Here is a 22,698-nt window from a genome sequence, read left to right as displayed (position 1 = left end):
GATCTGGGACCTTTAGTCAGGACAGATTACTGTGTACAGTTTTAGATACATAATAATAATAATTTCTTTAAATGTCAGTTGATTTTTTAAAGAAATGTTTTGTTAAACAAAAAGTACAGTATACAGCTATATTTTGCCAGTTTTGACACATTTAAAATTTATGGCTAAGAAATAATGATCTATTTATGTTTGATGTGGTCAGAGATCAGTTTGGTAAATCCTTCATTTTCAGCTCTGAAAAGTCATGTGAAATAAAAAGGGATTGTAATACGACACTGGACATAGCACTAAATCAAAATCAAGTAATTTCAGCATGTCAAAGCCATATTTATGCATATAAAATATATTTTCCCAACAACAGAATTGTGGCTAGTGAAAATAACGAGTGGCTAGTAATGTTAAAAATCTAATAGCCACAGTGGCTGGTGACCAAAAAGTTAATGTCAAGCCCTGATAATAATTATCATCATTGACGGACAAATGAATGAATGAATGAATTAATGAATAAATGAATGAATGAATGATTGAATGAATGATTGATTGAATGAATGAATGAATGAACAAATGAATTAATGAAGGAATGAAGGAACGAATGAAGAAATGAATGAAGGAACAAATGAATGAATGAATAAATAAATAAATTAATTAATAAATGAATGAATGAACAACCGAATATATGAATGAATGAATGAATAAATGAACTAACGATTGAATGAATGAATGAATGAATGAATGAATGATTGATTGAATGAATGAATGAAGGAATGAATGAATGAATGAATGAATGAACAAACGAATGACAGACCGAACAAACGAATGAATGAACTCACGAACATACAAACGAACGAAAGGACAATGAATGAATGAATGAACGAACGAACGAATTAATGAAGGAATGAAAAAACGAATAAAGAAATGAATGAAGGAACAAATGAATGAATGAAGAAATAAACAAATTAATTAATTAATTAATGAACGAACAAACAAATATATGAATGAATGAATAAATGAACGAATGATTGAATGAATGATCGATTGAATGAATGAATGAACGAATGAACGAACAAACGAATGACAGACCGAACAAACGAATGAATGAACTCACGAACGAAAGGACAATGAATGAATGAATGAAGGAATGAACGAACGAATTAATTAATGGAGGAACGAATGAAGAAACTAATGAAGGAAGGAACGAACGAACAAATGAATGAATGAATGATTTCCATTTTTGGTTGATCATGAAGTCTGTATAAAAGTTTTGTGCCTCATATAAGCAGCATTGTTCTTTATCAGTATGCTTTCTGCATTGTCCTCAGTTTGGTGTTTGTGTTTTGTGTTGTGTGGTCAGGTGGTGTGTGCGGAGGATCCTGACCGATCACCAGTGCTGATTTGGACCTCAGGTAAGAGAAGTGGTGTGTGTGTGTGTGTGTGTGTGATTTGTTTGTTTGTCAGTGATTGATATGAACAGGTGGTTTGCGCTTGACTTGATGACATCACTTCCCTGAGCATTCAATCACAGTCCGAGGCTGTTGTGTGTTCAACAGAGCAGGTGTGTGTGTGTGTGTGTGTGTGAGTGTGTGTGTGTGTGTGTGGAGGGTAAATACAAGATTGGGATTCAGTTCAACACTGCGGTGTGCATTTGTGTGTGTGTGGATATGATATATTTGTGTGAGGCTGTTTGTTGATACTGAGAGAAACAACAGGTGTGATTCGTCAGTTCCAGCAGGTGATTGTGCGTTTTTTCCACCATTTACCCACTGTGAAAATACCTCTTGAACAGTTTGTGTTCATGTGATCGGCATTAGAGATGTGTTTACAACTTCCCTCATCCACCATTCATCAGTCCACTAATATACTCCACTTAAATGAGTGAATTGGAGTGCACTGAAGGATGCCGTTTTGTTTCTGTTTTTTGCTGGTTGATAAAATCCCTTGAAACTTTTTAATTTTCAAGACACTGGAATGGTTTTTGGATGGATTGTTGGGTAAGATACTTGAAAAATGCAGTTAGCTAAGCTATTAGCTACTCTACTTAAAATGTGGCTTAATCACACTAAATGCTGCCCTCTGGGAAATGTAGCAAGCTAAGCTAAAAGCTACTTGGCAAAAATTAGCTACATCTGAACTATTTTTGCAATTTTCAATTTTAAACAACTTAAATCCAAGTCGATCATATCTTAGTGATCAATAAAACTGTCAATGAAACATATGAGGAATAAATGTTCAGTTCTGTTATTTGCTGGATATAATATGCTGTAATAAACAGAAACACATTATTCATAATTAAACAAAAAAATCCAATAAAAGCAGGTGTTACACATTTAAAATACTACAGTGACTTATAGTAAAGGGAAATATTTAAGAATGAGCATTATATTGCATATATATTTACTGTAGTCAGCCTTTACTACAGTAAAGTATAAAAGTACCACAACAGATCTGAGTACTTTAGGATTGTGTAGTTTAAAAACATTACAGTACTTACTATAAATGACGATGGGTGCTTTCACACCTACACTTTTGTTTCGGAACCTGTCTCGTTTGCACAGTTAGCGCGGTTCGTTTGGCATATGTGAAACCACCAATCGCTCTCGGATCCATGCCAAATCAATCGCTCCGAGATCGCTTGAATGAGGTGGTCTCGGCTCGATTGAAAGAAACTCTGGAGCGGATCTATTGCAGTAAGATAGTGATCCGATCCAAGCGGGATTATATCACTGTGTTTTATGGATATGTAATACAGGGTCCCCGCGGGGTCTTAAAAAGTCTTAAAAAGTCTCAAATTTAAAAATCGGAATTTAAGGCTTTAAAAAGTCTTAAATTCGCTGTTCTGGGTCTTCAATATTTTTGCACAGGTCTTATTTTTGCGATGTCCATGTAACGCTACATCTAATGCTCATTTAAATTCTTTTTTTGTTGTTTGTTGCTAGGTTTTTGGGGTGTTGTAGTTCTTTATTTCACTAGTCCAATTGTAATTTGCAGTATTACAACTACAAAAAGGTCAACTTGCAATAGCCAATCAGCTTTCTGATATCAAACTCAGTGCGCGCGGCCAATGTGACGTCATCGCTGTGCTTTGAGTGCGCGCGACATGATTTCAGCTGGCAGAATATGCCGTTATTTCACTGACAAATGTCGTAAGTTGTTGTTTTATTAGTATGGTGTACCTTATCGATGTTAAATAAATGTTTTTAAAATAAAACTATTCTCTGTGTCTTTAAGTGTTTGAAACTGGGTATATTTTATATAACCTACAGCCAAAAATGTGATGTTTTATTAGATTAAAAATGTAATATGCAAGTCTATTCCAGTATTTTGGTTATTGGTAAGAAATAGTGTACTAATATAAATCATATCAAAAAGCACAAAAGGAAGAGGGAACAGTGTGCTGAGAGTGCGCAAGAAAATTTGTGCGTGAGCAGTGCATGTTTGAGAGTGAGAAAATATGCGCGTGAGCAGCGTATTATATTCGAGAGATCACACGCAGTTTTGTCCACATACAGAGGAAATCGGTGCACGAGCAAAAAGATTCGCTCGCTTGTTTTACATGAATGTGCTCTTGATTTGTAATACTGCGCTCACGAAATTTATCAGTGAAATAACGACATAGCTGAGCTAATTAAATTTTTTGAGACTTGCGCGGCGCCGCATTTGATTTGAGTTGAATATGAAATACTGAGGAGATTTTGTCTGAAACATACGGAACCCCGGAAGGGACGTAGTGGAGGAGAAAAAAATTGGCTGGGTGAAAAAAAAAATTAGTGAAAGAAAAAAATGGGTGGGAGGAAAATACATATTTCTAAGTTTTTGCGTTCTCTCGCAAAGATGTTTTGCGTTCCCTCGCAAAGATGTTTTGCGTTCCCTCGCAAAACTGTTTTTCCACAAACACTTCCTGTTCACTTCACTCACGTAAACCCTCCCGTTTTTGCTGAAATTCTCCCATATTTTACCATTCTACCCCACTTTCTTTACATTACTGTGCGTCGATCGTCGCCTTTCACTTTGCAACCTCTGAACCAGTGAATGCATGTATAAGCGCTGACTGACAGACTCGCTCCATACAATAAACTGATCCCAGATCAGCGTCTGTACGCACCATTTAAAGGGACACTTCTGTTATCAAACAAGTGAGCAGCAAATGAATCTCATGTTTTGTTTAGTTTGATAAAACAGGTGTCTCTGTAAGAATGCACAGATCTATAATGAAAGCAGTCCATTACTTTAAAAACTGTTTGTGCTCATTTAAGAGAAAATAAGCTGTTTAAAATAAAACAGTATTTGTTTTAAAGTATAAAGTATTTGTCTGTTTAAACATACACCCGCTCCTCTGTAAATAGCGTGTACAGACGCTGATCTGGGATCAGTTTGTTGTATGGAGTGCGTCTGTCAGTCAGCGCTTATACATGCATTCACTGGTTCAGAGGTAGCATATGAAAGTCGACGATCGACGCACAGTAATGTAAAGAAAGTGGGGTAGAATGGTAAAATATGGGAGAATTTCAGCAAAAACGGGAGGGTTTACGTGAGTGCAGTGAACAGGAAGTGTTTGTGGAGAAACAATTTTGCGAGAGAACGCAAAACATCTTTGCGAGATAACGCAAAACATCTTTGCGAGATAACGCAAAACTTTGCGAGGGAACGCAAAACATCTTTGCGAGAGAACGCAAAAACTTAGAAATATATATTTTCCTCCCAACCATTTTTTTTCTTTCATCCCTTTTTTTTTTTCACCCAGCCAATTTTTTTCTCCTCCACTACGTCCCTTCCGGGGTTCCGTAGAAACAGGTACGACTGTCTGTGCTAAAATCTTTATGATCCATCCATGCGTGATTATAGGGAGAACCAGATGACCAATAATTATTGACTAGAAATTGCAACAGCCATAGGAAAGGAGGAAGGTTTGTGTAAAACTTTGGAAAAACCTGAGGGATAAGTTTGTTAAAACAACAAAAAAAGAGGGCCCCAAAAACATCTTCAATAATAATGATTATATTTTTATTCGTCTGATTTTTTTTTGACCGCTCCCTGTCATTTAAAAAAAAATATCTCAATGGGGAACGCGTCAGTCTATCTCTGTTTTTGGAGCACATCAGCATATATGATTTTGCGATAGCGGCATTTTTATAATGCATATATTGTGCAGCCCTAGTATGGAATCAGTGGGATCAAAACAGATCCAGAGAATCAATCTGGAATCAGAGAATCAAACCATGATAGAATAATCCTCTGTAGTCTGATCACTGGTGTGAAAACCTTGCACAGACTGCGAAAACAACTGGCGATCTGTTCCTCTTATATTTGTAGCCTAATTATGATTTCTAATAATATTCCTGCGAGGTCTAAGAGAGATCCTAGAGAGAAGACGAAGAAATGACCGCAGATAAAAATCCAATTAAATGAGGCGATGTGTTGAAGACGCAGAGCCGTGCAGTCAGATGAGAGTACAGTAATGAAGCGCAGTGTGTGTGTGTGTGTGTGTGTGGCGTTTATCTCTCCTCTCTCTCTGCTTTGTAGGTTCATTTTTAAAGTGTGTCCTGCAGGCAGATATTGATGACCTGTTTTTGCGATGTGCTGACGCAGCAGTCATGATACTACAGCACTCGCTCTCGCTCGCTTTCCTCTTTATGTAAGGGGATTGAAGCGACTTCAGGGCCAGTTTTGTGTGATAACGCATCTAGGTCACATTTCAGTCCAGCGTTTGGGCGAAATAAATGGTTTATTATTAATGAAATAAAGCTTTTTTTGGTGAGTGCAATTTTGCAGATTAATGTTTAGGCAAATTTTTTTAATGTGATTCTGGTTTCATTGTTAGTGCAATATTGTCGTTTTTATATTTATTGTCTTTGTTTCGTGTGTGTGTGTGTGTGTGTGTGTGTGTGTGTGTGTGTGTGTGTGTGTGTGTGTGTATTCTTTTCTAGTATAGGGTATATGCTGAACCATTTTAATAGGACTTTTAGTTTGCATGTAACCTGGGTTAACCGCTTCCTGTGAACTGAATGCCATTCCAAGATCGGCGCGTTTAATGTCTCTTTTCTTTAAAGGGCCATGACACCCCCCAATTTCGGTTAAAGTCAACTTCAGAATTTTTTCAGAAGATGCATGATTAATGGGCGTGGAGCTCCGCGAGCATCGGGCAGGAGTGGGCGTGGCCAGCAGGGGAGAACGTGAGCGAACAACTGTTGTTGTCAGTTTCAGTTAGCTCACAAAATGAGACAAACCGTGAGGAGACGCATGAGTTTATAGTTTACAAAGTTAAAATGCAAACAAATGAACAGTGATTTAATGCCCTGCTACATTTGTTATTCGTAATTTCATATACACATAACCACAATTTATATCATTATAAAGATAAGTGTGTTCATGTAAACCCTATAAATGAGGACTTCTCCCTCAATCCCCGTATCCAGCAGACTCAGTGCAGCAGGTCTCCTGACCCGTCTATTTTAATCATTAGCCCTGCTGGTAATCTGGAGGATTTAGGCAAACACAGCAGCACAGTGATGTGTCTGAATGTGAACGAACTCCTGATAAAAGACAACGTCCGCCATTCTCTAATTCTCGTGCTGCTCTCCCGACAAAAATGCTAGCAGCACACACACAGCTTTGCTGTATGATCGGCCCTGACAGGATCGCGGGGAAAAAGCATGCAACAAACCCCGTGAATCATGGAAACAAACGCATATGAGCCTTCATAAACGGCTAAATACTGCCGTGGGTCCGTCCGTGTCTCACAGCTCGGGCTTGACTCTGGCAGGTCTCATGAATAATTAAGCAGCCGGCTCTTCTCATAGGATAAGAAAACGCCGCTATGAATAATAATGAGAAACCGACGCGTCATCATTGCACTTGCAGTACTGCGCTACGTCGCCGATTTTGATCCCGCCCTAAAAATCATTTTAAACCCGGAAGCTGAAATTAGCTGACAAAAGCTCAAAATTACCCTGTTTTCCCCACAATTAAAGCTGACAGCTGCTAACATTGTCTTAACTGATGCTCAACACACACAAATCTGTTAATATAAAAAAAAAAGTTCTCCAGGGTGTCCTGAACCTTTAAAAATCAGCGATCTCCACTGGCTAAGTGATATCCGAAATTAAGCGGGTCTCAGATTGTACAAGAAGCACTGCATTAAATTACATTTCCCCTGCCATGTCTTTAGAATATGAGCATTTATTTTACCCCTGTATATTCAATGGAGCTTCAGCGCTAGCCCGCCGATTCTGGCAGGCTCGTGCGAATAAACGGCTTTTTGTCTCGTTTTACTCTTGAGCAATTAAATGAATGCCAAAGTCTGTTTAACTGATTGTGTTTTAATTACATGACAACATCGATGCTGTAAAAGGAACCGTATAAAATAAAAAAAAAAACTCACAATAACTGGTCACCGGAAGTTTATTATTATTATGGGAACAACACTAGCTTGGCATATTCCCTATTGTATAACTATTTGATAATGGCCAAACTGAAATAAAATAGTCCAAATTCACATCATGATTAAAGGGCCATGAAACCCCCTCGTTTCAGCAGGGTGTTTTCACACCTCTACTTTGGAAAAAGTCAGACAAGTGGGCGTGTCCAGCTCTGTTTAGGGGGGAGTGTCGGAGGAACTAAAGTGGGATGGTGTGGGAGTGTCTATTTGGGCACGCTGCGAGTTTCAGTCAAAATACACACACATGAGAAAGTGATGGTGTTTAACCTACATGGACATTTGTAGTCGAATTATTTGCCAAATTATTAAATGTTGGACTTTAACTGCAGTTTGGCTCTTTCATTCAGGGAATTCATTCATGCCCCTCGCGACAAACGAGATATTTGATTCGAGGAACTGCTCTAAGCGTGTATTTTTCATGCAATGTTTGATACCGCACGGCGAATGAGAGAAAAAAAAACCTCCGCATTTTCCGGAAACTTAGATGCACACGGCAGGTAGCCGTGTGTGTTATTCCGGTCACAAAATGCGGTGCTATGTTTGCACTCGGTGCAATAGTTAACCTAATTCGATACGAACAAACTGAATAAACAAAGAGCACTGGTCGCTCACTTACCAAATCTGTAGAGACAGGACAATCACCAGCAACTAGAGCTGCGTCTTTATGAAGAGAAGACTAACGTTACAAGCGAATCCGGATTTCAGCGTTTGCAGATGAGAACAGCTCTCAGGTAAACAATAATCCTCCTTAGACACGTAAGTTATTGTTGTCGAGCGTCGCGTACACTGTTAATCCACATGTGATCCAGCTGAGCTCTCACAGAGAGAAAATGAAAACGAAACTTAATGGCAGCAAACTATAAAAGCAACACTTCACGCTTGTTTTGCCAACACAACGTGGCGTCTCTGTGGTGTAAACGCGGTGACACTAATGAATATTAATGAAGTTGCACAATAGAGCGCGCTGATTGGTTTGAACCAAGCCTTACTCATGCATTAATGCAACACACTGTAAGACGTAATAAGACACACTCTGGCACAGACGCCCAGTCTGCACGCTGGAATACAACGCTATTTTGTCATGACCATGACACAGCTTCAAAAATTCGTTTCAAACAGGAAGTACGAATTTGCTTGAAATAACGCAAAAACAACCAATTTACACTTTTTAGTGAAATATAGGTGTCTTAATAGTGTTTTTAGCAGTGTGGGACACATATACGACTGTCAACAGCTCAAAAAATGTGTTTTGGTGTTTCGTGACCCTTTAAAGTGTGTATGTGCGTGTGTGTTGGTGTTGCATAATTATAATAAAATAATGCAGCAATTGTAATGTAATGAAATATTATTATTGCACAGTGTATTCCGCCAGAGACAGAATTATTGATATTATTCATTCACATTATTCATTCAAGCAGAGTGTGTTAGTGCTGATATACAACGATAAACAGCCATATCACACTGCTGCTTGTGTGATATTGCATTTATACAACTGTTTGACGGCACAATTGTGTGTATAAGAAAGAAAATCAAAAACAGATAGTCTAAAAATCCTTTTGTTTGAGGAACTACTTTCTTCTGCCACTCATAGACACTGAGGCAGAACAGCAGAAACCGTTGCTCATTTACCAACGTCACTTAAGAGCTAGTATTTGAATGATTCTCTAGCATAATGTCTAAAGTGATGACAAAACAGGTGATTTTGCTCACATTTTAATATTATAAGGCTGAACAACATGAAATATTTCTCTGTTGCAATCGGGAAATCACAATAATTAACCCTAAAAAAGCCAAAGCAAAGCAAACACTACCTGATTATTATGGTTTAATTACAGCACTCGAAACATACAAAAGAGAGATCCCATCAGTGCTTATATACCACCATATCGCACTGCTACGAGTGTGATATTGTGCTTATACAACAGTTCGACGGCACAATCGTGTATATAAATAAGAAAATCAAGCACAGAGAAAACCCTTTTGTATTAGGAACGACTTACTTCCGCCATTCATTCACATCTGCAACTAATATCAAAACTGCAGAAGCTGTCACTTAAAGTCACCAACGTCACTTTAGAGCTAGTCTTTGAATGACTCTCTAGCATAATGTCTAAAGTGATGACAAAACAGATGATTTTGCTCACACTTTAAGATTATAAGGCTGAACGTGACATGAAATTCCATCCATCTATAGAGATATCTTCTTACAGTGTTACAGTCTACAGTAATCCTCTGTTGCAATCAGGATATAATAATAATAAACCCAGAAAAAAGCAACGCAGTCACTACCAGACTGCTGTTGTGTTTGCGATTAGGAAAAAACTAAACACATGTCGACTTTGCTTCTTTCTTTCTGCCAACACAACACACATTTATGATATGCGAGTAAATCGGTGTAAATACAGCACTACAACATACAAAAGAGAGTCAGCCATTTGGCGGCTGTTAATATACAGTTGAAGTCAGAATTTTTAGCCCCCTTGATTTTTTTTTTTTCTCCCAATTTCTGTTTAACGGTGAACAGATTTTATCAACTCATTTCTAAACATAATAGTTTTAATAACTCATCTCTAATAACTGATTTATTTTATCTTTGTCATGATGACAGTAAATAATATTTGACTAGATATTTTTCAAGACTCTTCTATACAGCTTAAAGTGACATTTAAAGGCTAAACTAGGTTAATTAGGTTAACTAGGCAGGTTAGTGTAATTAGGCATGTATATATATATATATATATATATATATATATATATATATATATATATATATATATATATATATATATATATATATATATATATATATATATATATATATCAATGGTTAAAAATATATAGCTTAAAGAGGCTAATAATATTTGAGCATAAAATGGTTTTAAAAATTAAAAACTGCTTTCATTCTAGCCGAAATAAAAAAATAAGACTTTTGCCAGAAGAAAAAATATTATCAGACATACTGTGAACATTTCCTTGCTCTGTTAAACATAATTTGGAAAATAATTAAAAAGAATAACTTCAAAAAGTCTAGGTATGAGAAGCACTGTATATATGTATATATATATATATATATATATATATATATATATATATATATATATATATATATATATATATATATATATATATATATATATATGTATGTATATATATATATATATATATATATATATATATATATATATATATATATATATATATATATATATATATATATATATATATATATATATATATATATATATATATATGTATGTATATATATATATATATATATATATATATATATATATATATTTATATATATATATATATATATATATATATATATATATATATATATATATATATATATATATATATATATATATATACATATATATAAAATGATAATATTGTCCTCCAAAACGAACACCTTATTATGTCTGTCTTTTTGATTATGGGATGAAATAGGCGCCGGCCCAGTTAGTAAATCCCAGCATAAATCCAAGAGACGAGAGCTACACGGTTGGCTGTTTTATTGGCATATAAGCAGTTGACAGAGAAAGAGACTCTGCTCCTCCATCATTATATGTTCTGCTGTATGTTGTTTGTTTGTTGGCGGTTGTCGGGTTTCAGACGGCGAATCTTGAGAGGATTGTGGGTAGAGCCTGTTCACTCACATCCGCCATCAATATTGTTATAAGAGAGAAAACCCCTCTCTCTCTCTTTCCCTCTCTCTCTCCCTCTCTCTCTCCTTCCCCGCTGGAGGCTGCTGTTATCCTGGTTCACACTCAGTCTTAAAGTAAAGCCGCTGTGAGACGAGAGCAAAAGGAAAGGAGTAAAAGAGTATCGTTTCACAGTGACGCGGCTTCTCGAGGTGTTTCCCGGGAAAAAAAAAGCTGACTTCTAGACATCCAAACATCTGAAAAGTCTGAGGGAGGAGAGGAGGAGGAGAAAATCCAGCTGTCCTGAACTCCAGAGAGAGAGAGAGATATCTGTAGTGGGTTTTCTGTGGCTGAAATGATGATGTACTTTTGGGTGAGTCTGAAAAGCGTCGCATTTTCTGCATGTCTGCAATACACATGTACACTGCGCTTATGTTACTGTATGCGTGTGTGTGTAAACTCTTCGCTTCAGGACTAGGGAGTAGATTGGGTGTTATGCTCAGACGAGGCTCATTTAGTTATCAGGAGACTTCATAGAGTTCAACTTTTTTATCTGAAAATGTTAAGAGGAGTTTAAATGGAAGAGTGTCGCCAAGAGAAATGTTTGAGTTTAGGTTAAGATCATGAATTTTGGCTGCAAAGTTTGGGATTTGAAAACATTTTGAGAGTATTTTGTCTTTGAGATCTGAGAAAAAGGTGATGTGGTATTTGATTAACCTCAGATCTCTCTGAGATCTCTGAAATGTTGAGTGTTGGTTGCAAGTTAGGCTTTTGAACACATTTTGAGACTATTTTGAGACTTGTGTTTGAGAGAAGAAGGTGTCTTTATTTGCTCTATTTAATCTCATTGATGTCTTACATTTTTTAGAAGACATAAAATGGACAAATGAGTTGTCCAGTATGAGCTATAAAATGACGTCGGACACCCATTAACATCATTTGAAGAGAAATGTTTGAGTTTGTCAAGATCTTGAGTTTTGGTTGCAAAGTTTGTGATCTGAATACATTTTGAGGGTATTTTTATTATGAGATCTGAGAAAAAGGTGACTAAACTGTATGGTATTTGTTTAATCTCATTTATGTCATGTTTTTTTAAAGAGACATAAAATGGACACAAGCGAGTCTTTCAGTATATGATCTATAAAATGAATGTGGAGAGCCGTTCAGATCATTTGAAGAGAAATGTTTGAGTTTATGTTGAGTTTTGGTTGCAAAGTTTGGCATTTGAACACATTTCGAGGGCATTTTGTGTTTGAGATTCGAGAAAAAGGTGACTACTGTATGGTATTTGTTTAATCTCATTTATGTCTTATGTTTTTTTAAGAGACATAAAATGAACACAAGCGAGTCGTCCAGTAGATGAGCTATAAATTGAATGAGCAAAGCCATTTAGATCATTTGAAGAGAAATGTTTAAGTTTATGTTGAGATGTTGAGTTTTGGTTGCAAGTTAGACTTTTGAACACATTTTGAGACTATTTTGAGACTTGTGTTTGAGAGAAGAAGGTGTCTTTATTTGCTCTATTTAATCTCATTGATGTCTTACATTTTTTTAGAAGACATAAAATGGACAAATGAGTTGTCCAGTATGAGCTATAAAATGACGACGGACACCCATTAACATCATTTGAAGAGAAATGTTTGAGTTTATGTTAAGATCTTGAGTTTTGGTAGCAAAGTTTGTGATCTGAACACATTTTGAGGGTATTTTTATTATGAGATCTGAGAAAAAGGTGACTAAACTGTATGGTATTTGTTTAATCTCATTTATGTCTTATGTTTTTTAAAGAGACATAAAATGGACATAAGCGAGTCTTCCAGTATATGAGCTATAAAATGAATGTGGAGAGCCGTTCAGATCATTTGAAGAGAAATGTTTGAGTTTAAGTTGAGATGTTGAGTTTTGGTTGCAAAGTTTGGCATTTGAACACATTTCGAGGGCATTTTGTGTTTGAGATTCGAGAAAAAGGTGACTATACTGTATGGTATTTGTTTAATCTCATTTATGTCTAACGTTTTTTTAAGAGACATAAAATGAACACAAGCGAGTCGTCCAGTAGATGAGCTATAAATTGAATGAGCAAAGCCATTTAGATCATTTGAAGAGAAATGTAAGAGTTTATATTGAGATGTTGAATTTTGGTTGCAAGTTAGACTTTTGAACACATTTTGAGACTATTTTGAGACTTGTGTTTGAGTAAAGAAGGTGTCTTTATTTGCTCTGTTCAATCTCATTGATGTCTTACATTTTTTTAGAAGACATAAAATGGACAAATGAATCGTCCAGTATGAGCTATAAAATGATGACGGACACCCATTAACATCATTTGAAGAGAAATGTTTGAGTTTATGTCAAGATCTTGAGTTTTGGTAGCAAAGTTTGTGATCTGAACACATTTTGAGGGTATTTTTATTATGAGATCTGAGAAAAAGGTGACTAAACTGTATGGTATTTGTTTAATCTCATTTATGTCTTATGTTTTTTTAAGAGACATAAAATGAACACAAGCGAGTCTTCCAGTATATGAGCTATAAAATGAATGTGGAGAGCCGTTCAGATCATTTGAAGAGAAATGTTTGAGTTTATGTTGAGTTTTGGTTGCAAAATTTGGCATTTGAACACATTTCGAGGGCATTTTGAGATTCGAGAAAAAGGTGACTACTGTATGGTATTTGTTTAATCACATTCATGTCTTACGCTTTTTAAAGACTCATAAAATGCACACAAACAATTTTTCCAGCATGAGCTGTAAAATGACAGTGGACATTTATTCAGATCATTTGAAGAGAAATGTTTGAGTTTAAGTTGAGATGTTGAGTTTTGGTTGCAAAGTTTGGGATCTGAACACATTTCGAGGGCATTTTGTGTTTGAGATCCAAGAAAAAGGTGACTATACTGTATGGTATTTGTTTAATCTCATTTATGTCTAACATTTTTTTAAGAGACATAAAATGAACACAAGCGAGTCGTCCAGTAGATGAGCTATAAATTGAATGAGCAAAGCCATTTAGATCATTTGAAGAGAAATGCAAGAGTTTATATTGAGATGTTGAGTTTTGGTTGCAAGTTAGACTTTTGAACACATTTTGAGACTATTTTAAGACTTGTGTTTGAGAGAAGAAGGTGTCTTTATTTGCTCTATTTAATCTCATTGATGTCTTACATTTTTTTAGAAGACATAAAATGGACAAATGAGTTGTCCAGTATGAGCTATAAAATGACGACGGACACCCATTAACATCATTTGAAGAGAAATGTTTGAGTTAATCTCATTTATGTCTTATGTTTTTTTAAGAGACATAAAATGGACATAAGCGAGTCTTCCAGTATATGATTTATAAAATGAATGTGGAGAGCCGTTCAGATCATTTGAAGAGAAATGTTTGAGTTTATGTTGAGATGTTGAGTTTTGGCAGTGTTTGGCATTTGAACACAATTTAAGACATTGTTGAAGTGCCCTTGTGAATTCCAAGTGGCAGGTGACTATTTGCTCTCCGTGACATTACTGAGATGTGTTTCATGCAGAACTGTTGCAAGCAATTTATTTGTGTTGAATTTAAACAAACAAATTAAGTTTAATAATGTTCAACTTAATTTGTTTAAATTCAACCCAAATGAATTGTTTACCACTTAACACAAAATCCAAGTTGAGTAAATCCAAGGAATCACATTTGAATAATTTTTTTCAGTGCATGAATGTTTTTGATTTCACACTATTTGTGATCTATTGGAGAAAAGCTGGAGATTTTAAACCTTGTTTAAGCAGTGTGACAGAAATGGAGAGCAGCAGAAAACATTTAATGAGAAAAAACTGGAGGTTATGTTGAGATTTTGAGTTTAGCTTGCTTTCTTAAACACAGTTTGAGAAAATATTGAAGTTTCTGTGTGAGCTCTAAAAGGCAGGTGTCTTTTTATTCTAGATTCAATCTCACTGTTGACTTGAAGAAATGCTTGAAGCATTACTGAAACGTTTGATGAGAATATTATTAATTCTTCTAATTTTTTAAGGGGGAAATGCTTTCGACTTTAGACCTTTTTTAAGCTGTGTAAGTGATGAAAATGGAGAACAGCTGAGAACATTTGATGAGAAATATTGGAGGTTATGTTGAGATTTTGACTTTTGATTGCAGGGTTTGAACAATTTGAGACATTTCTTGATGTTTCCTTGTGAGTTCCAAGTGGGATTTAGCTATTTACTCTGCATCCAGTCTCTCTGTTGATTTGGAGAAATGTTTGAGACATTATTGAGATGTTTGATGACATAATTGAGATGTTGAGACATTATTGAGATGTTTGAAGAGAATGTTATTAGTTTTCTTTTGGAGAAAAGCTTGAGACTTTATACATTGTTTAAACAGTGTACAGAAGGTGACAGACATGAAGAGCAAATGAGAACATTTGATGAGAAACATTGGAGGTTATGTTGAGATTTTGAGTTTTGGTTGCAGTGTTTGAACACAATTTGAGCCGTTTTTTTAGGTTTCCTTTTGAGTTACAGGTTGCATTTAATTGTTTACTCTTCATTCAGTCTCTGTTGACTTGGAGAAATGTTTGAGGCATCATTGAGATTTTTATTAGGAATGTTATTCAGACTATTTGTTTTCTACTGGAGAAATGTTAAGGACTTTTAACATTTTTTAAGCATTGAAAGTGACAGAAATTGAGAACAGCTGAGAAAACTTGATGGGAAATATTGGAGGATATGTTTTGTGGCTGCAGTGTTTCTACACAATTTAAGACATCGTTGAGGTTTCCTTGTGAGTTCCAAAAGGCAGATTACTATTTGCTCTCCATTCATTCTCAGGGCTCTATTTTGATGGTCCATGCGCAGAGCGCAAAACGCAGGGCGCAAACGCTTTCAGGGCGTGTCAGAACGCATTTTTGCTCATTTACGGACGGGAAAATCTGCTTTGCACCAAGGCGCATGGTCTAAAAGGGTTGAGTTTATTTTCTTAATGAGTTATAGGTGTGTTTTGAGAATAAACCAATTAGAGTCTCATCTCCCATTACCTTTAAGAGCCAGCTGCGTCACGCCATAAGCGCATTCGCTATTTACAGAACGCAAAGTAAGTCTAAGTGGAAAAATGAGCATTTCACAAGCTAACAGTTGACAGTTTTTTTTTTTACAGAAAACTGTTAAACAGAGCATCTACTGCGTGAGAATGAGAGATAATGGATCACTTTCACTTTCGCTCTTGGATAGGGAAACCTTTACGCACATCAATTAGTCTATAAATAAATACTTTTGTTTGTTAAGCGCAAAGATTTGCTTCAAAACTATTTCTTAATTCAGTTCTAATTTCCAGCAAACGAATAAATGAATAATAATAACAAAATGTGCTCAAAAACCTGAGTTATATCCTAAAACACATGCTGTGCCCCATATGGTCTAAAACCTGACAGGTGGGAAAATCTAAGCTTGTTTTTAATAAAACAAATATAAATATGGAAATAATAAATAATACTGCTAATAATAATAACATTATACAAAAGCAAATTGTTATGAATGAACTGAAAAAGCCTTCCAAGATGAAGAAGACATAAAAGCAGTGATTTTTCATATTTATGTAGGCTAGAAAATAATATGTTTTGTAATATTTTAATCCTTTATATTCATATTCTATATCTATTCTTATTATATCCTATATATATCCTTAATATTTACATTTTTTCATATGTAAAGATATTTGCCTATTTCTCTCTTGTGCGTATTAACCAGTGCTTAAGCGAGGCGCAACTCTGCGCTGGAGTTTAGACCTGGTTTGTTTTGGTCTAATGAAAAATCTATTATAGTTTCTCAAAATAGGAACGTGCCAGCGGTCCGCCTCAGAACGCCTTCCTTTTTAGACCAGAACGCCTATGGGCACACAAATGAGCGCTAATGCATTTGCTATTTAAACAGCGTAGCGCAATGCCTCAAAACGACTCTTGCGCCAAGCTGAAACTACCAAACAAGTATTTGTGGGTGTATGATAGGGCCCTCACTGTTCACATGGAGAAATGTTTGAGACATTACTGAGATGTTTGAAATGATTGTTATTAATTCCAATTGTTTCATATTGGAGAAATGCTTGCGACTTTAGACCTTTTTAAACAGTGTAAGTGATGAAAATAGAGAACAGCTAAGAACATCTGATGAGAAATATTGGAGGTTATGTTGAGATTTTGACTTTTCGTTGCGGGGTTTGAACAATTTGAGACATTATTGAAGCTTCCTTGTGAGTTCCAAATGGGAATTAACTATTTACCATGCATCCAGTCTCTTTGTTGATTTGGAGAAATGTTTGAGACGTTACTGAGATGTTTGATATGAATGTTTTGATTCCATTTTGTTTTTAGAACATTTAATGAGAAGCATTGGAGGTTATGTTGAGATGTAAAGTTTTGGTCGCAGTATTTGGCAATTGAACACAATTTGAGGCTATATTAAAGGTTGCTTGTGAGTTCCAAGAGACAGGTGACTGTTTATTCTCTATTCAGTCTCATTCTTGACATGGAGAAATGTTTGAGACATTATTGAGATGTTTCATTGAAATGTTTTTGCTTTGCTGGCCTTTTTTCTTTATTAGAGAAACATTTGAGACCTAAAATAAATCATCCCGAGGTGTAAAATGAAAGTGCAACTTGAAGCATTTGATGAGAAATGTTTGAACTTCATGAGTTTAGATTTGGAATTTTGAACTTGAAAATAATCCGAGACGTTAGAGATTTGTTTTGAAACTCTACTTAAGATCTGTGAAGTACACTACACCTTTTAAACTCCATTATACATTTAAAGTCGTATTACTCAAATGTTGCTCCTTCATGTCTCATGAGACCTAATGGAGCTTTTAATGACGTTTTTTAATATAACTTTTTTTATTCACTTGTTTCTCTGGAGTTAATTTAAAAAATAAAGCTTGATCTTGCTATACAACGAACATATTTTAGGTCAAATAATTTGTTTCTGAAATTTTGGAGTTCATATTGAAATTTTTTTTAAGTGGATTGTGAATGTGATCTGTAGACTCCTAATGCTCTTTTTTATCTCTTAAAAAAAACATTGGAGAGTTATGATTGAGATCTACTTTGTGATGTTGCTTTTTTAAACTCCGCAGACCCGCTGCGGGGTCTGTGACGTCATCGACTTTTGCTTTAAGCTTTAAAGGGCTAGCATTGCACCAAACCCTCTTAAGTGGTTTCATTTGAAAGTGTAGAATCTATATTTCATGCACATATACATCACTTTGTTTTTTTTTTTATTGTAAAAAAGTTATTTACACTTAAATACACAGTATTTTGGATACCCAAGCTGGGTATTGAACATTGGTTCATTTTCATACTTTTCATACGGTTCATATATGACACATGTACAAGTTATAGCACAAATGAAAGCTCATACGGTTCTAGCATTCTTTTTACTGAATTAAATTCACATGTCAAACAGTTGTCGAATGAATTGCAGTGTTTCCCTGGCGCAGAAGTGGAAACAATACATTTATGATCAATAAGCAGCCCCAGATAGCACAGACAGCTGTCTGACCTTATGCTGTGTGCTTCAGGGCTATTTCTCCTCTGTTTTTGAGGTTATGTGCAGAAGTAATCCTTTTATATGTCTGACGTGGTCCAAACACAGTGAAATATGTTTGATCAAACAAAAGAATAGTGAATTATGAAAACAACGATCGATCCCTGTGGCTTGTACAGCACCTCTCAACAGTTGGAATACAATAACTTTTGCATAGATTATGGTAGAGACATTTTTCTTTTTTCCTATGATTACAGACATGTGCAGGAACCACCGAAATTTATTACAGCACGCTAGACCACACAGAACTTAAAAGGTACACTTTCAAATTTAAGTTTATAAAAAAAATACAAAAAGCGGCTCTTTTTTTTTTTAGGTGTTTATTATAACACAGACAACATATACAGATGTTTTCAAATTCAAAAGGGTTTTCTTTAAAATGATACCACATTTTTGCATTTACACCTCTGCATGTGGATTTGGGAAGCTTTTAAATTTGGGTAGGCAAAATCCAGGCGGAAAACCCCAAATAGCACTGGAGTTTAACAGGTTAAGGAAATATTGCTCAGATAATGCTCTTCTATGTTAAAGAATTACCATGAATTTTAAGTATATACATTTTCTGAAATTATTTATTGAGAAAACTTTGAGGACACACACACACACACAAAAAAAATGCTATTAAGATCTTCTAAAACTCTAGATTAGATCAGTGGTCACCAGACTTGTTCCTGGAGGGCCGGTGTCCTGCAGATTTAGCTCCAACCCTAATCAAACACACCTGAACAAGCTAATCAAGGTCTTACTAGGTATACTTGAAACATCCAGGCAGGTGTGTTGAAGCAAGTTGGAGCTAAAACCTGCAGGGACACCGGCCCTCCAGGACCGAGATTGGTGACTCCTGGATTAGATACATAAGTTCTTTGAAGGAGGTAACATTTTAATCCGTTCAATCTCATTAATGTCTTGAGAAACGTTTGAGACGTTAGTTTGCTCAGCTGTTGCTCTTTCACAGCTTGTGAGACTTGAAGGATATTTAAATGTTTTTGTAGGATCAACTTTGTTTCTTTGTTGTGCTATAAAGCTTTGAACATAAGTTTATATCAAGTTCATATTCAACTTGAACACAGTTTGAGACATGTTTAAGAACTATTTTGAAAGTCTATTATTATTATTTATTTAATAATTTGTTTATTTATTTATATTTTTTTCATATATTTTTTGTATTTATTTAAAAAATGTTTATTCATGTTTATTTATGTATTTATTTTTTATTTAATTATGTGTTTATTTATATTTAATTTATTTTTATTTATGCATTTTATTTATTCATATTAATATTTTTTGTGTATATATAAGTATGTTTTTAATTTGTTAATTAATTTTTTATTTATTTAGTTACTATGCATATGCGTAAATGGGTAAATGGGCCTCTTATCAGTCACAATCACTCCCTTTGTCAGTTAAACATACAACATTTATTATTTTCACAGTTCACATGTGTTTTCTTCACTATAGAGGCAATTTAATTCCTCAGCAATCTTTTTCATCTGCATTCAGTTTGCCTTTGCTTTTAGAGAGGGAACCGCAGCAGAAAAGTGTGTGATTTCTCCTTCATATTTTACACAAGGGTGTTTTTGAGCTACAACAGTAGATATAAAGAAAAGTCCATCTCTGAGCCCAATAAAGTGGATGTGTTTCAATCTCTGAGCTTCATAATAGTTCATTTTGCTTCATTTCTCTGTTTTCAGAGAACGACTGCACTCTCTCGGGTGGATTACAGTGGAGTGTGTGACGCTGATGTGTGTGTGCTTGTAGAATCAGCAGAATCGTCCTGAAAACCTTCTGCACTGTATTTTATTACTGTGTGTGTGTGTGTGTGTGTGTGTGTGTGTGTATGTGTGTGTGTGTGTGTGTGTAGCAGGGTTCAGATTCTGCAGTGATTGTATAGTCTGTGTGCATTTAACAGGGGTTTTTTGTAATTTTTTTCACTGCAGTTCAGCTTTGATTTAGAGGAGAAAACAACTTAAAATTAGTGTGATTAGAGGCATAATAGAGTGTGCTGTAAATAAATAACACAGCATGACTTCATTTTTTTTTCAAATATTAATAGTTAGTAGTAATAGTTTAATAGTTAATAGTAATATTTTACTAAATAGTGATTAGCGGCATTTATGTATCACGTTGTTGTGTTCTATTAGTGTTTCAAATCCTTTTTTGATTATAGCTGAGTGTGTGAAATGTCCTATGCTGTAAATATGAATCATTGTTATTATTGTTGAGAAGGGATTTTGTGTTTTACTTGGAAGGAAAAAAGTACCATAATTGACTGTCCTGAAAACAAGACTTTACAAAGGCAAGCACTACTGATGTTTTTTTCTCAGAAAATGTGTTAAAATGTATTAATTTATCTATTTTTTTCCTATATGTTTGTTTACATGGCTGCATGCAGATTATTTGTTGTAAATCCATCGTGCAAATTATCAATTGTCAGATATACACTCACTGGCCAATTTATTAGGTACACCTGTCCAACTGCTCATTAATGCAACTTTTTAATCAAGATAGATGGATGGATGGAATCATGTAATGTAATGTGTATTTATACAGCGCATTTATTGTGTATGGCCATACACCCAAAGAATTTCACAATCATGAGGGGGGTCTCTCCACACCACCACCAGTGTGCAGCATCCACTTGGATGATGCGACGGCAGCCACAGGACAACAGCGCCAGTGCGCTCACCACACACCAGCTATTGGCGGAGAGGAGAGACAGTGATAGAGCCAATTCGGTGGAAGGGGATGATTGGGAGTCCATGATCGTAAGGGCCGATAGAGGGACTTTGGCCAGGACACCGGGGTTACCACTGCTTGAGAAGTGCCATGGGATTTTTAATGACCCCAGATAGTCAGGACCTCGGTTTAACGTCTCATCCAAAAGATAGATAGATAGATAGATAGATAGATAGATAGATAGATAGATAGATAGATAGATAGATAGATAGATAGATAGATAGATAGATAGATAGATGGATGGACAAATATATTGAATGATAGAACGATAGAACATGGATGGATGGATGTATGGAAAAAACTATTGATAAAATGATAGATAGAATAATGGATGGATGGATGGATGGATGGATGGATGGACGGATGGACAGACGGACGGACGGACGGATGGGCAAATTGATCAAATGATAGAACGATAGAATTAAGGATATAAAATAGATAAAACAATTGGTAGTTACAATGATAGAAAGATAAAACAATTGATGGATGGATGGATGAAAAAAAAACAATTGATAGAAGGATGGATAGTTGGATGGATGATGGACGGACAGACAAGGAAGGAAGGATGGATGGATGGATGGATGGATGGATGGATGGATGGATGGATGGATGGATGGATGAAATGATGAAATGATGAAATGATGAATTGATGTATGGAATGATGGATAGATGGACAGATGGACAAATAGATTGAATAATAGCTCAATAGAACAAAGGATCAAAGAGTAGATAGAACAAATGGTAGAACGATAGAGAGATAAAATGATAGATAGATAGATAGACAGACAGACAGACAGACAGACAGACAGACAGACAGACAGACAGACAGATAGATAGATAGATAGATAGATAGATAGATAGATAGATAGATAGATAGATAGATAGATACTGTAGGATAGATAGATAGATAGATACTGTAGGATAGATAGATAGATAGATAGACAGATAGACAGACAGACAGACAGACAGACAGACAGACAGACAGACAGACAGACAGACAGACAGACAGACAGACAGATAGATAGATAGATAGATAGATAGATAGATAGATAGATAGATAGATAGATAGATAGATAGATAGATAGATAGATAGATAAACCTACATAACAATAGATGGATGGATGGATGGATGGATGGATGGATGGATGGATGGATGGATGGATGGATGGATGGATGGATGGATGGATGGATTTTTCAAATTGATTGAAAGAGAACGATAGAACAAAGGATCAAAGAATAGATAGAACAAATGGTAGTAGCAATGATAGAGAGATAAAATGACAGATTACAATAGATAGATAAAACAATGGATGGAT

At 35.4% G+C, this 22,698-nt stretch overlaps 1 protein-coding gene across 37 annotated transcripts in view; it reads left to right on the top strand.

Moving 5' to 3' along the window:
• rbfox3b (RNA binding fox-1 homolog 3b) overlaps positions 1 to 22,698 on the top strand; it is a 997,536-nt gene that overhangs the window by 334,722 nt on the left and 640,116 nt on the right. For 29 of the 37 annotated variants that reach the window (XR_015480256.1, XM_087243785.1, XM_087243780.1 and 26 more), the window contains one exon: positions 1,352 to 1,403. Coding sequence is in view for 8 of the 37 variants with exons in the window: in XM_087243776.1 (XP_087099902.1) it covers positions 11,435 to 11,452 (18 nt within the window). In the remaining 29 variants the exon portion in view is untranslated. Of the gene's footprint in view, positions 1 to 1,351; positions 1,404 to 11,207; positions 11,453 to 22,698 lie in introns of those variants that run through there. The other 8 variants (XM_087243776.1, XM_087243769.1, XM_087243758.1 and 5 more) reach the window with 1 other exon arrangement.

Source organism: Danio rerio, chromosome 3, assembly GCF_052040795.2.
Source record: "Danio rerio strain M-AB ecotype USA chromosome 3, GRCz13ab, whole genome shotgun sequence".
Lineage (NCBI taxonomy): Eukaryota > Metazoa > Chordata > Actinopteri > Cypriniformes > Danionidae > Danio > Danio rerio.
The sequence above is the reverse complement of the archived record's forward strand: the minus strand, read 5'-3'. Positions and strand labels throughout refer to the sequence as shown.